Here is a 13,933-nt window from a genome sequence, read left to right as displayed (position 1 = left end):
CAGAGATTTTGTGTTTGTTACATCTTAATAGCTGAGTTCTTCATTTCATCAGCTTTCAGAGATTTTGTGTTTGTTACATCTTAATAGCTGAGTTCTTCATTTCATCAGATTTCAGAGATTTTCTGTTTGTTACATCTTAATAGCTGAGTTCTTCATTTCATCAGATTTCAGAGATTTTCTGTTTGTTACATTTTAATAGCTGGGTTCTTCATTTCATCAGATTTCAGAGATTTTGTGTTTGTTACATCTTAATATTTGGGTTCTTCATTTAATCAGGTTTCAGATATTTATTTTATTTTGTGGCGCATATGTTTTGCATTTATGCCAAACGTTTTACAATATTAGTTTTATCGAAAATTTCACTGCGCTTTAATTTGAAGGCGAAATTAATGTTTGCTTTTGTATTGAAAACAAAATATAACATCTCATCAAAGCTGAAGTTATAAATAAATGATTAAAATAACTGCAAAAAAAGAAAAAAGAAGAAGAAGAAGAAATGAAGGAGAAATAATTATTTAATTAACGTTTCAACCAAAAACTTACTTCAGAAACTAAGTGGCCAAACATTTGACAATTTAAATCTTTTTGTATTACAGAGATTGTATAATTTCTTTATAGTTTCATATTTAATCTCGCTTTAGCTGCGCTTTGTTTCTTATCTCGTAAAATATATTTGATGACAAATGATAGAATAAGTAGTTATTACAGTTGAAGTTATCTTTTTTAAATGACATTTCTTCACGCCTAGAGCTTCAGACAAAGCTGGATCTTTGTCCCGTGGTGGACTTGGAAGAAGAGGATGACGAAAGCACTCCTGTTGTTGCATCAGACACTGAAAAGCTCAAGAACCAGGAAGATGTTTCGCATACTTCTTCAACAGTCACGGATCCAGAAAGGGAGAAATTGTCGCCCCAAGAAAAAAATTCCCCACATGCTCTAGTTTGTTTATACTTTATTAACCATTAACCACTTATTGGTGTTATGACATACTTTACTAATCATGTGTTTGTATTGTGAAATACATTATCAACCATTTGTTTGTGTTATAACATATGTTCTCAACCATTTGTCTCTATTCGTATGGGCCCGGCAATCTGAGGGTCACGGGTTCGAATACCCGTCCCACCAAATATGCTCGCCCTTTCAGCCGTGGGGGAGTTATAATGCTACATTCAATCCCACTATTCGTTGGTAAAAGAGTAGCCCAAGAGTTGGCGGTAGGTGGTGATGACTAGCTGCCTTCCCTCTAGTCTTTCACTGCTAAATCAAGGATGGCTAGCGCAGATAGCTCTCGTGTAGCTTTGCGCAAAATTCAAAAAACAAACAAACAATCTATTGTTATATACTTTATCAACCACTTGTTTGTGTTGTGAAATACTTTCTGACCCATTTATTTCTGTTGTGACATATTTTATCAACCACTTGTTTGTGTTATAATAAATTTTATCAAACCACTTGTTTATGTTGTTTCGTACTTTTATAACCATTTGTTTGTTTTGGTGTACTTTGTTTTGATTTTCGTGCAAAGCTACTCGAGGGCTATCTGCGCTAGCCGTCCCTGATTTAGCAGTGAAAGACTAGAGGGAAGGCAGCTAATCATCACCACTCACCACCAACTCCTGGACTACTCTTTTACGAACCAATAGTCACATTATAACGCCCCCACGGCTGAAAGGGCGAGCATGTTTGGTGGGACGGAGATTCGAACCTGCGAACCGCAGATTGCGTATTAAATGCCCTAACCACCAGGTCATGTCATGCCCTTGTTTGTATTGTAACATTCTTTATCAACCATTTATTTGTGTTATGACACATATTATCAATCACTTTTTATGTTGTGACGTATTTTATCAACCACTTGTTTGTGTTGTGACATACTTTATTAACCACTTGTTTATATTGTAAGGTACATTATTAAACTTTTTTGTTGTTGTTGGGTATGACATACTTTATCAACCACTTATCTATCGTGTAGTAATTGTTGGCAGAAATAAATGTAGACCGTTAGGAAACTTGTCAAATTGCGCTTTTTCCTATTTATTTTATATTGAAATGTTGGCTTGCTTGCAGTCTTCAATATCAATAAAGTTTCAGCTTGAAAGCAACAAATAACTAAAATGTTTAGAGGTATATTTAACATGCACATAAAGTTCATTTTATAGCAGTTACTAAACATCTTAGACTTCATTAACGCATACAACTAACTGTAGGTTAAAAATAAATCAATAGCTCTATCATTTAAGACGTTTGTTTATTTGTAAAGGTAAAGGACTTCTCAACAGTTTCAACCAATGACGACCAGGAAGAAGCTTCGGTCAAAGAAGATCAACTACAGAGTAAAGACATTGGGGAATTGGAGGAACTGCTCGATGATCTACCAGCATTTGCCTTACAGCCATGTCCTCAAGGATTGACTGTCCAGTGTCATATATCAAGAGATAGAAAAGGGGTAGACAGGGGTCTTTTTCCTACATACGTCCTGCATCTGGAAAAGGATGACGGTAAAAAGGTTAGGCTTAGTAGTGTTATAACAGAAATGTATTTTGATAAGCTTTTCAATCATTTCAATCGCTGACTCCTTTTCTAAACAAAGGACAATCTCGCGAACCCCGTACTCAGATAGGCCTATCCAAGGACGTAGATCCCACAGTATGTAAAAGCTGCACCGATAGAAATAAGTATGTAAATTAAGGAAATTTTCAAATTAAACATTATTTTCATTTAATTGAAAATGGTATTTTTTAAACTGTATAAAAACTCAATCTTCACTATCGCGAATGCGCCCCAGCGGCATGTCTGCGGCCTTACAACGCTAGAAACTGGGTTTTGATACCCGTGGTGGACAGAGCACAGGTAGCCCAATGTGTAATTTTGTGCTTAAACTACAAACAACTATCGCGAACCCCCCTTTGGGCTACTTACGGATCCAAGCTGAGAACCATGGCAACAGACTGAAGTCAAACTGCTAAACGACATTCTCGTTCAGTATTTGTTTGTTTGTTTTTGTTCTTGTAAATATTTGTTGGACTTGAAGTTTAGTTTTAATTACTACATTTGTAGGTTACTCCGTAATACAAAAAGTAGTAATCTTCTCTCATTTGAAGAAGAAGATTATCAAGTACGCCCATTTGGGTTAAAAGCGTTGTGCAGGTTTGCTTGTTGGTAAGTAGAAAACTACACCATGGGTTATCTGTGTTGTGCCCACCACGAGTATTGAAACTTGATTTTTCACATTTCGACCCAATAGACTTGCCGCTGAGCCCCTGGGGGCACAGCACAGGTGTTTAAATGTTGTTGTTGTTGTTTTTTCCTCACGATATGATGATCACTGATGCATGTAGAATCATCCTACATAATCTGATAACGATAATATTAGGAATAATTTTAAAAGTAGGAATTTGGACGTGGAAGTTCAACAGCTAGAGAGAATAAATATTCGTAGCAAAACTAATATATTTCATCTTCGTCTTTAGGTATTCCTCCTAGCGGCCCGAAAGAGAAAAAAGAGCACAACTTCGAACTACTTAATATCTGTTGATTCGACAGACTTATCTCGAGGAGGAAGTTCATTTGTTGGAAAACTCAGGTTATATATGTTTGTTTGTTGGAAAACTCAGGTTATATGTTTGTGAAGTTCATTTGTTGGGAAACTCAGGTTATGTGTTTTTTTTTGTTCACTTGAATGACATCATATTCACGTAATGGGCTAAATAGCCAGGTAAAGATACTCCTATGGAAGGCAAACAATCGGTAGCGTCCGCCGCTTGAAGCGTCTACTATTAACCGAATAACAGGATTGCCCACGGTAGTACCACGTCTCAAATTCAAAACCCTCAGATTCCTAATCCGATACGCTAACCCACCAGGCCACGCCCGGGCCCGCCCAACTGATGTGTATTTTTTTCTAATTCTCTCCTTCGTTTCCTCGTTTAGTGATTTCTATCAAAAAAGAAAAATAAATATCGCAAAGTATTTTATACCTTCAGTACAAACTCAGATCTAAGTTGGAAGAGCTGGGCTGTTCACACTTCAAAAAATTCCTCAGTTTTATCATAGTCGCAACGTTGAAACCTAAAATACACTACCTTATCATCATCTGTGTCTCAATTTAAATGTGAACACATTGATCATGACTTAGTGATCAGCATGCTTAGGCTTTGAATCCAAGAGTTCGTGGTTCGCGTCCTCTTGCACAATAATGCTCTCCTCACTTTGGATCCATGGATGCGCTATAAGAGGGAAGGTCAAATTCTTACATTAGGTCAGATAAGAGTTTGCGACGATTGACGTTGAATAGTTGCCATCTTTCTAGTCTATCAGCTCAAAATTATGGATGGCTATGCGCAGAAAGACCTTGTGCAACTCTGTTCTAAAATTCTAACAAATAACAACAACAAAAAAGTTTATAGAGCTTAATTTGTAAGCACTGTATGGTCTATTTTCAAGCTATCTTGGTTAATAATTGGCTTGCACGTATTTTTAGCCTTTAGTCCTACCACAATCACTTCTATCCAGAGGCGTTGCTAGGTGCTTAAAAGATTCGGGACTCGGGCCCATAGGCGCGGGAAACTAATGCAAACATGACAGATAATAATACCCCCCCCTCAATAAACTAACTAATGCAAACATGACCGATAATAATACCCCCTCAATAAACTAACTAATGCAAACAAAATGATCAAATTGACTAAAAATTTTGTTTTTCTTCCAATGATTGTTCCAATCGTAATTACAATTTCAATAATTCAATAAATAAAAACTGGCGATAACTTCTGTATTTTACACATTTTTTTTCCATGGTGTGAGTATTGTTTCAACGTGTGAGCTGACATACCGTAAATGGTTAAATACATGGTGTGATTATTGTTTCAATGTGTGAGCTGGCATACGGTAAATGGTTAAATACATAGTGTGAGTATTGTTTCAACGTGTGAGCTGACATACCGTAAATGGTTAAATACATGGTGTGATTATTGTTTCAACGTGTGAGCTGGCATACGGTAAATGGTTAAATACATAGTGTGAGTATTGATTCAACGTGTGAGCTGGCATACCGTAAATGGTTAAATACGTGGTGAGTATTGTTTCAACGTGTGAGCTGACATACCGTAAATGGTTAAATACATGGTGTGAGTATTGATTCAACGTGTGAGCTGGCATACCGTAAATGGTTAAATACATGGTGTGAGTATTGATTCAACGTGTGAGCTGGCATACCGTAAATGGTTAAATACATGGTGTGAGTATTGTTTCAACGTGTGAGCTGGCATACCGTAAATGGTTAAATGCATGGTGTGAGTATTGTTTAATCGTGTGAGCTGGCATGCCGTAAATGGTTAAATACATGGTGTGAGTATTGTTTCAACGTGTGAGCTGGCATGCCGTAACTGATAAAATTCATGGTGTGACTATTGTTTAATCGCGTGAGCTGGCATACCGTAACTAATAAAATTCATGATGTGACTATTGTTTAATCGTGTGAGCTGGCATACCGTAAATGGTTAAATACATGGTGTGAGTATTGTTTCAACGTGTGAGCTGGCATACCGTAAATGGTTAAATGCATGGTGTGAGTATTGTTTCAACGTGTGAGCTGGCATACCGTAAATGGTTAAATGGATGGTGTGAGTATTGTTTAATCGCGTGAGCTGGCATATTGTATTTGACTACGTTCATAATGTGAGTATTATTTTAAAGTGAAAACTAGACGTACAGGTGGAATATTTTTTGATTTTCATTTGTAACAAAAAAGTCCACGAATGCATATAAATACATTCGTCTTATTTTTCTAAACTTCGTTCATAAATAACATATCTTTGTTAGAGAAGTTACTCGAATGTTGTTGTTTTTTCAGCGCTAAATACTTGTTTCAGTCATTTCATAGTCCTTCTTTCACCAAAACGAAAAAATATATACTCTATAAAAAATTTTAAAATACGTCAGTATTAATGAATTGGTTTGATCAAAACTAGATATTCTAAAAACAAAGCAGAATACAAAATGTAAGAAATATTTCCTAATTAGAAGCCCGTCAGTGGCACAACGGCATATCTGCGGACTTACAACGCTGGAAATCGGGTTTCGATACCCGTGGTGGGCAGAGCACGGATAGCCCATCGTGTAGCTTTGTGCTTAACTTCAAACACACCTAATTAGAACAAAAAAATTATTACATATCTCGAAGTTAATTACTTTATACTAATGAACAATAACTGTTGTGTTGGTGTTTGATTTTAGAGTGAATATACAGATTATAGGAATGCAATCTGAAATCACCCTTTCATTTCTTTGGAGTAGATCGAACATGTTTGGTACTTCCTTCACCGTGTTCGACAGTGTAACTGACCTCAAGGAAGGAAACGTTTCGGACAACCAGGCCAATTCAAGATGTGAAATTGCTGCTGTAATATACGTGAGTGAAACGTTAACACCGAATAACAAGAATTTTTATAATAATAATAATTTCTGGATCCTAATTTCTTCTAATTAAGAACAGTTCAGCAAAACACAACTCATTGGCTTTATATATTTTTCTGTATAATTTCGATAGTGCTAGCATATGTTCATCTAAAGCTGTCAACAGAGTAATGCACGAAACGTTATCACCACCCGTTACTGTCTTGCATGTTATAAAAATCTTACACCTTGCCTTTATCCGGATCAAAGTGAACTATGCTCTGTTGCTTAGGTTAAGGCTTGCAGTGAAGATAGTTCGTGACATCCTAAGGTAGAAGGCTGTCTGTGAATCAAATAGTGGCCTAGGACTGCCCCAGTCTTTCACTTGAATTGCAATGGACAGAGATCATGTTCATGAGTAACGTGACGTGGGCAACTTGGCTTTGTTACGGTTATTGTATTTTTAGAATTAAATGTCAGACACTCTTCTATTATGCAGAGATTTTTTAATGAGATTCTTATCTTTAGTTACAGATTTGGTAAATATAATCTTTTTGTGAAGTTTTCTTAGTGTAGCTTTGACTTTAGAGACCTTTCCTCTACTGATATTTTGCTTCAGTTTAACTTCAGGGGTTGTGTTTAATTTTTATTTTATCTTTCCGTTTTTCTTTAGTTTACAAGAGGATGCTCACACGGAAATTGCGAGAGAGAGCCAATAAAGATTTATTTTTCAAATTGCTCTCTTGCCAGTCCAACACACCCATACTTGTCTTTTGTTTCATTTCATTGTACTGTGTTTGTGTTTTGATTATTGTTGTCAATTAAAGAGTGTAATTGTTACATTTTTGTGCGTTGATTCAGAGTTCAGATATTAATGAACATATACTCTGCAATATGATAATGAACAATACCAGATATTTGGCCTCAGTTTCTCCCGATGAAATAATACCAATACCATGGATGTTACCAGATATTAGGCCTCAGTTTCTCCCGATGAAATAATACCAATACCATGGATGTTACCAGATATTAGGCCTCAGTTTCTCCCGATGAAATAATACCAATACCATGAACATTACCAGATATTAAAGATCAGCTCTCTCGTTGAAACAATACTTATAACAGTGAAAAAAATTAGTGCCCCTAGCCTATGTTTGATATTCTTTGAATTATAAAATTAATTTTTATAACATCGTTACATTTTTGGCATTTTTAAAGCCCAACAGTGTTGAAATAAATGTAACACAATACAATATTTAGCTATTTTTTGAATAGTATTAATATTAAATCATAGGTGGCGAAGAGGTCTCTTAGTTTAACATATAAAAAAACACCATTAAGAGTGGAGCTAGTAGTCAATTAGAAAATCAAGTCTTTGGCAAAGCAAAAATATGGAAACTGTAAATGTTGTTTACTTGAGCGACTCTTTGCATTCAAACTGAACAGAAAGTTTGAAATATTTACATATTAACTCAGGGGTTAGCAAACATATTGAACCGTCGTCTGCTGCAAAGTTAATGAGAAATAAGCCCAAAATAGGGTAATTATTTAATAACACAACAGGTGTCTATCTTTATGTGGTTCTTTGATGATACATACATACAAACATAGGTGTCGATCAAGAGGGTTACAGAAGAACAAGTCCTCTTCACCCTTTGCAATATACAAAGCTGGCCACACATATTAAGATCACACGATTTTCTATCGTCGATTTATGTTACAAACTAAATGTCAAAGACATCGGATTTCAATAGGGTATTCCTGTTGTGAAAACCATCACAAGAAAGCATAAAGCATGTATTTCTCAAGGCTCCCCTTATTTCAGATAATGGGCCCCATTGTTGATCTAGCTATGGATGTTATAAATATTTTTTTTAAGAATTGAAATAATATTAACTTTCTTATAGTCGGAAAATAACGTGTATAATAGTAATTAGTGGCTCTTGGACTTTCTTTCAATTCAAACTAAAATACAATCCCCTTCCCACCTTATAATACATATTGGCACCATGACATCTACATTGTCTACTTCTAAAATTAGTTTATTTGATTTTGACAAAAATAACTTACTTTGTCACTGCGAAATCTAGTCCTTTTTTAAGTTTCTCATTGTTTTTCATTCCTTTTTCTTTTCCTTGGTTAATTGTGTTTTCTTAGTTTATTTTAATGTGTGACAAGGGTTTTTCGTTTATATTTGACACTTTTGAGTATTTTGTGTCTATATGCATTGTCTCAACTTTTCTACGTGCATTCTCTGGGTTATTTTAGCTGTTTTATTGTTTTTTAATATTTTGAAAAACAAGAAGAAATAAGTTAAAGCTCATTCAGAATAGAAAACAAATAATACAAGGTTGAATACAATACATTAAAATGAGTTTGAATTATTAAGTTACGTGAGAACCACAGCCGATATAAAATTGTGGTAGAACGGCATGTTATTAAAACTATATTTTGACATTGTTGGAAATTCATAGGTTGCGAAATTTCAGTAAAAATTTATCGCTTTTGGAAAGAGTGTATAACAACCTTTTTTGATGCAAAATGTTCATACTCTCAGATCATAAAGATGTGTTCATATCGGATATTTAGAATTTAGAAAACGAGGATATCCCTCATATTTAATGGAATTGGAAAACAAAGGAAAATGGATCGACTAGGGACATAAGGATCATCCAGAAAGAGATCCGTAACAAGTCGCACCCAAACCATGGAAAGAACTTTGCGATCTTCATCAGTAAAAGCGACACAAGTTACATGTACACATAACGCATCCATGACCTAATAGTTCAACAGTCGCATACCTCAGTCAGCTGAAGAATTAAATAGCCATTCAAGGTATTCCATATAAAGACATACTAGTCAAGTGGCTGGATGCTGGGAAATCGTTATCCTCGTATACTAGATGCACTATGGAAAGCCTACAGGGAGCAGGGTTGTACTCTGAATATGACAGCCTTCCAAAGGAGCTTTATGCAGTGTAAATTACACTACAGGATTATTAACAAGATGCATGGTTGTCAAACTGGGCATGACTGGACGAGGCGACATGGACTGTAACAACGTGATTAGGCTACAAAATCGTTTTAATATAATGTACTCAACCTCAATATTGTTTACGGGTGAATCTCTTATAAGGCATTGAACTCTAGGATACTATTTGAGTATTATTTAACAAATTAATCAAATACACTCTCGTGGTTGATATTTTATTAAAAACAAGAATATGATTTTCAGATAAAATGCTTAATGTTATTACTACTTTGAGAGTCTGTCTGTATCTGTACAATAAAGCTTTTTTTATGTTAAAATTTAATTAGTTCATAAATGTTGTTATGCTTAAGTACTTCTAAGCGAATTATTGATACTACTATTATTATATGAACTTAAAGAAGTTTTGTAAATCTTAAACTTAATTATCACATCCAGATTGATACATCCCGTCGCAAAGGCAAAGTTGTACCATTCTAGTGCCCGGCATAGTCAAGTGGTTAGGGCGCTTGACTCGCAAGTCGCTCGCCCTTTCAGCCGTGTGGGCGTTATAATGTGACGGTCAATCCCACTATTCATTGGTAAAAGAGTAGTCCAAGAGTTGTCGGTGGGTGATGTTGATTAGCTGCCTTCCCTCTAGTCTTTCACTGCCAAATTAGGGACGGTTAGTGCAGATAATCCTCGTGTAGCTTTGCGCGAAATGCAAAACAAACCAAACCTATTAAAAATATATAGAAAATAAACTTGTAGTCGTTCTTCCATACGTCACAGTTGAAATTTATTAGACAAAAACTTTGATTTGTTTAATTTTATGGATAAAAACAACTGAAAATTGCAAATTTTGGGTTGATTTAGCGCGATTTTAATGAAACAATTAGTGTTCGTAAATTTCCTGAATTTTTTTGAGCGCTCATAGCCACCTAGGAGTAAAATCAAACTACTTTTGAACAAATCAGCACAAATTTGAATTTGAACTTCAATAAAAGTTCAGTTTTAGCCATTTTAGCCAACCCCAGTTCATAATGTAATGAAATTAACTATTATTTCAGCTATACATTAATTTCAAAAAGTCATATGCTTATGATCTAAACAAGTAATAAATGCTCTTTTTAATTTTATATACCAGTATGATTTCCATTTGAGCGGATATTCGTGTAAAGATCGGAACCAAGTGATAAAACCTTAGCTTTGTGATATATTGTTAGATTGTTTGCTTGCTTCAGATCAAAGCTACATTGGACTATCTGCTGTATCCAACGCGGGGAATCTATCCCTGGATTTTAGCGTTTAAGTTCGTAGACTTATCGCTGTCCCTTTTCTGTTTGTTTTATATCAAAGCCACATTGGGCTATCTGCTGTATCTACAGTTGGGAATCGAACCCCGGATGGGAGCGTTGCAAGTCCGTAGACTTACCGCTGTCCCACTGGAGGACATGTTGCTTGAAAAAAATAACAATTTTATGTACAACTTCTGTCACAGTTACAGTTTTGATTTTTTTAAGGCTTGCAAAAAGCCCGCTTTATCATTTTATAATTCATTTGAATTATGATTTGTAGTATGGCAGGAGAAGAAATGTTTTTCATGGAATAAAATTTGGTAGGCTTAGTTAAATAATTTTTCAATAAAAAATAAAATCACTGTAAATACACAGCGCTGAAATACAAACGAATATATTTTATCTAGTGAAGTTTCGAGCACAATCTAATTGCGATTTTATTGGTTTCAGAACATTAGTATCAGGACCTAAATGAACCTTTTACGTTCAAGAACTGTCGTTCATCTCAGCATGTTTATTTACTGCATAATTTGTTCCACATGCAATAAGCTATATATTGGAAAACAAAAAAACTTTGATTCCGTGAACCTATTCAACAAATCCGAATAGTGTGTTTGTTATTTCTGGCCACCAGTAGCACAGTGGTACGTCTACGGACGTACAACCCTAAAAACGGGGTTTCGATACCCCTGGTGGGCAGAGCACAGATAACCCTTTGTGAAACTTTGTGCTTAACTTCAAACAAACAAAGTCTTAGATGTTTTATAGGAGTCATATGTTGTTGATTTTAATTTTGTTCATTTTTAAATAATCAATTTTATTAAAACAACAACAACGTGGAACGAGAGTTTAGAAAGGTGAAACTGGTGTAATTTAAATTAAACAACCGTGCTTTGATTTTGTTCTTCATTTAAAAGCAATCTTAAATCTACAAGTTGTGCTGAGAATAGTCTTACACTGCTAAATTAGTGACGGCTAGCGCAGACAGCGCCCTCATGTAGCTTTACGTGAAATTCAAAACAAAGAAAAAAGAAATGAGAATGGTCTAGGAATAATATTAAATATCAATTCCTTGCCTAAACCAAGAAATATCGATAGGGTCGGTTCTCCATCGGCTTTTTAAACACAGTTTTAAGCTCTTTATGCACAAAATTACTTGTTGGTTCATGACTTTTTTGGTTACAGAATTTTTCTTAACATATGAATCCCACAAAAAATAAAAATAAAATACCTTGAGTAGTACAATTAATCCCTCGTCCCCCAGTCTATAGAATTATAAGACTACAATTAGGAGTTCGATTCTTCTCGGTAGACACAGTAAATAGCCCAAAGTGGCTTTGCTACGAAAAAAACCTTAATAACAAAGTTACTTCTAGAGTTCATTGTGAATTTTACACAGAAAAGGAGGAATTTCACCCGTTTGTTTTGGTCAGTTATTCCTACAAGATCAGTCAATATGATGCAATAATGGAATAGAAAGAAGTCCATAATTTGAGGTTAACGCTTTTTGGATGTAAGCACTAATTTCCCTAACCATTATTTCTCAATAATATTTAACTTTTCGAGCAATAGGGAGATGTATCTCAATAAAAAGCAAATTTCGTGTCTTAATTGTAAAGCAGTTTTATAAACAAATGGAAAATTGTAAAATGAGTGAGAAAAGTATGGGTTAAAGTGCCAATAGAAGAATTTAACGTGGTTTAAAGCAGTGATTAAATTTTACAGGAAACCAATGTGCTTGGATTCAAAGGCCCTAGAAAAATGACGGTCATCATACCTGCGATGGACAGTGAACACAAAAGAGTAGAAACCCGACCAATTTCAGTAAGTCAAGTGTACTCCTTTAAAGCTTTTTATAGATGCATTGTAAAATTAAATTTTTTGATCTGTCTTATAGTTATACCGTATAGAAATGAGAAAATAATTGAGATGGAAACAATTGTAAAGAAAAATAAAACAAGCAATACGCTCTTATCCAACACGTATTCATGTACATACTATACACAATAAAGCAGTAAAAAGCGAGTTAATGCTATTTATGTAGCCAACTAAATTATTTGATTCGTGTTTTTGTAGCCTATATTTTTAACCTAGACGTTTCCAGAAATTTGTATTGTTGTTTAGTGATTCGTATTTTTGTAGCTTACGTTTTTAATTTAGGGTTTCCAGAAATATATATTGTTGTTTAGTGATTCGTATTTTTGTAGCCTACGTTATTTTAATTTAGGGTTTCCAGAAATGTATATTGTTGTTTAGCCGAAAAGAAGTTTGACGTAATGGGTCAAATGGGTCTGGCCTTAATGTCTGGAACGTTCGCGAAGGTTTAGGAAATAGTTTGAGCTATAAAGAAAAAAAAAACGAGTTAGGCAAGAGAAGACATAACTAATCTTCCTGGGTTACAAAGTTAATGAGTCTGTTAACGAGTAATCAGTTCTGATTTATCCCAATAGATGGAGACGTAAGTGCTTTGTCCGAAAGATTAAATGAAATATTTACCTCGTCTACTGTAGGAAATGAACTTATGCACTTGGTCAGACTGTTCGCTGCAATTCATACCTCCAATTCAATATGAATATTTTTCAATAATTACTAAGCATGGGTAATTTTGTTTGTAAAATACAAAGCTGCATAATGGACTATATGTGTTCTGGTCACCAAGAGTTTCGAAACTTGATTTTTAACGTTATAAGTTCACAGACTTACTACTGAGCCATCTTCATTGTGACATCTTCATAGATGACTGAAAATAAATTATTGAATGGATTAGATGAGAAACCTGAATTTTTTGTGCGATATATTGATGATAAGTTCACCCTTCTTTTTACTGATGATAACAACTACACTAATAAAAAGCTTCATCTATGATCATAGATATCTATACATAGTATCTGAGAATAGTTTTTACCCCTCTTTTAAGAATGGCAAGTTTGGCCTATCGAAACTAATCTGTTTTTTCATGTTTTGTTAATTCTTTAATCATTTGTGCATTATTATATAGTTTTTTGTTGTTTTTTTTACAGTTAGTGAAACAGCGCTATCTATTAGCTTTGTATGTAATATAGGTTAATTTTTCGAAAATTATGGAGAACAGGACTGTGTTGTTGATTTACTTGAACTTTACGAACCTAGGCCCTTCTTCAGAATGTATGAATCTATCTAGATCACGCCAACAAATATCAAAGTGCAAAAAATGTAGTGGATCATAGAAAACAGAACTATCAATGCTAAACACGTATCACAGAGAAGGGTTGGCCGAAGCAAAAAAATATTGT

The 13,933-nt window shown here is 34.7% G+C and overlaps 1 protein-coding gene across 2 annotated transcripts in view; it reads left to right on the top strand.

The window, feature by feature from the left end:
* The window catches only part of LOC106468241 (protein king tubby 1-like), an 87,123-nt gene that overhangs the window by 61,297 nt on the left and 11,893 nt on the right, over window positions 1-13,933 (top strand). For both annotated transcript variants that reach the window (XM_022396572.1, XM_022396571.1), the window contains exons 4-8: window positions 749-939; window positions 2,264-2,509; window positions 3,474-3,586; window positions 6,298-6,412; window positions 12,387-12,485. In XM_022396572.1, the coding sequence (XP_022252280.1) occupies window positions 749-939; window positions 2,264-2,509; window positions 3,474-3,586; window positions 6,298-6,412; window positions 12,387-12,485 (764 nt within the window). The remainder of the gene's footprint in view (window positions 1-748; window positions 940-2,263; window positions 2,510-3,473; window positions 3,587-6,297; window positions 6,413-12,386; window positions 12,486-13,933) is intronic.

This window comes from Limulus polyphemus, unplaced genomic scaffold (genome assembly GCF_000517525.1).
Source record: "Limulus polyphemus unplaced genomic scaffold, Limulus_polyphemus-2.1.2 Scaffold2930, whole genome shotgun sequence".
NCBI lineage: Eukaryota > Metazoa > Arthropoda > Merostomata > Xiphosura > Limulidae > Limulus > Limulus polyphemus.
The sequence above is the reverse complement of the archived record's forward strand: the minus strand, read 5'-3'. Positions and strand labels throughout refer to the sequence as shown.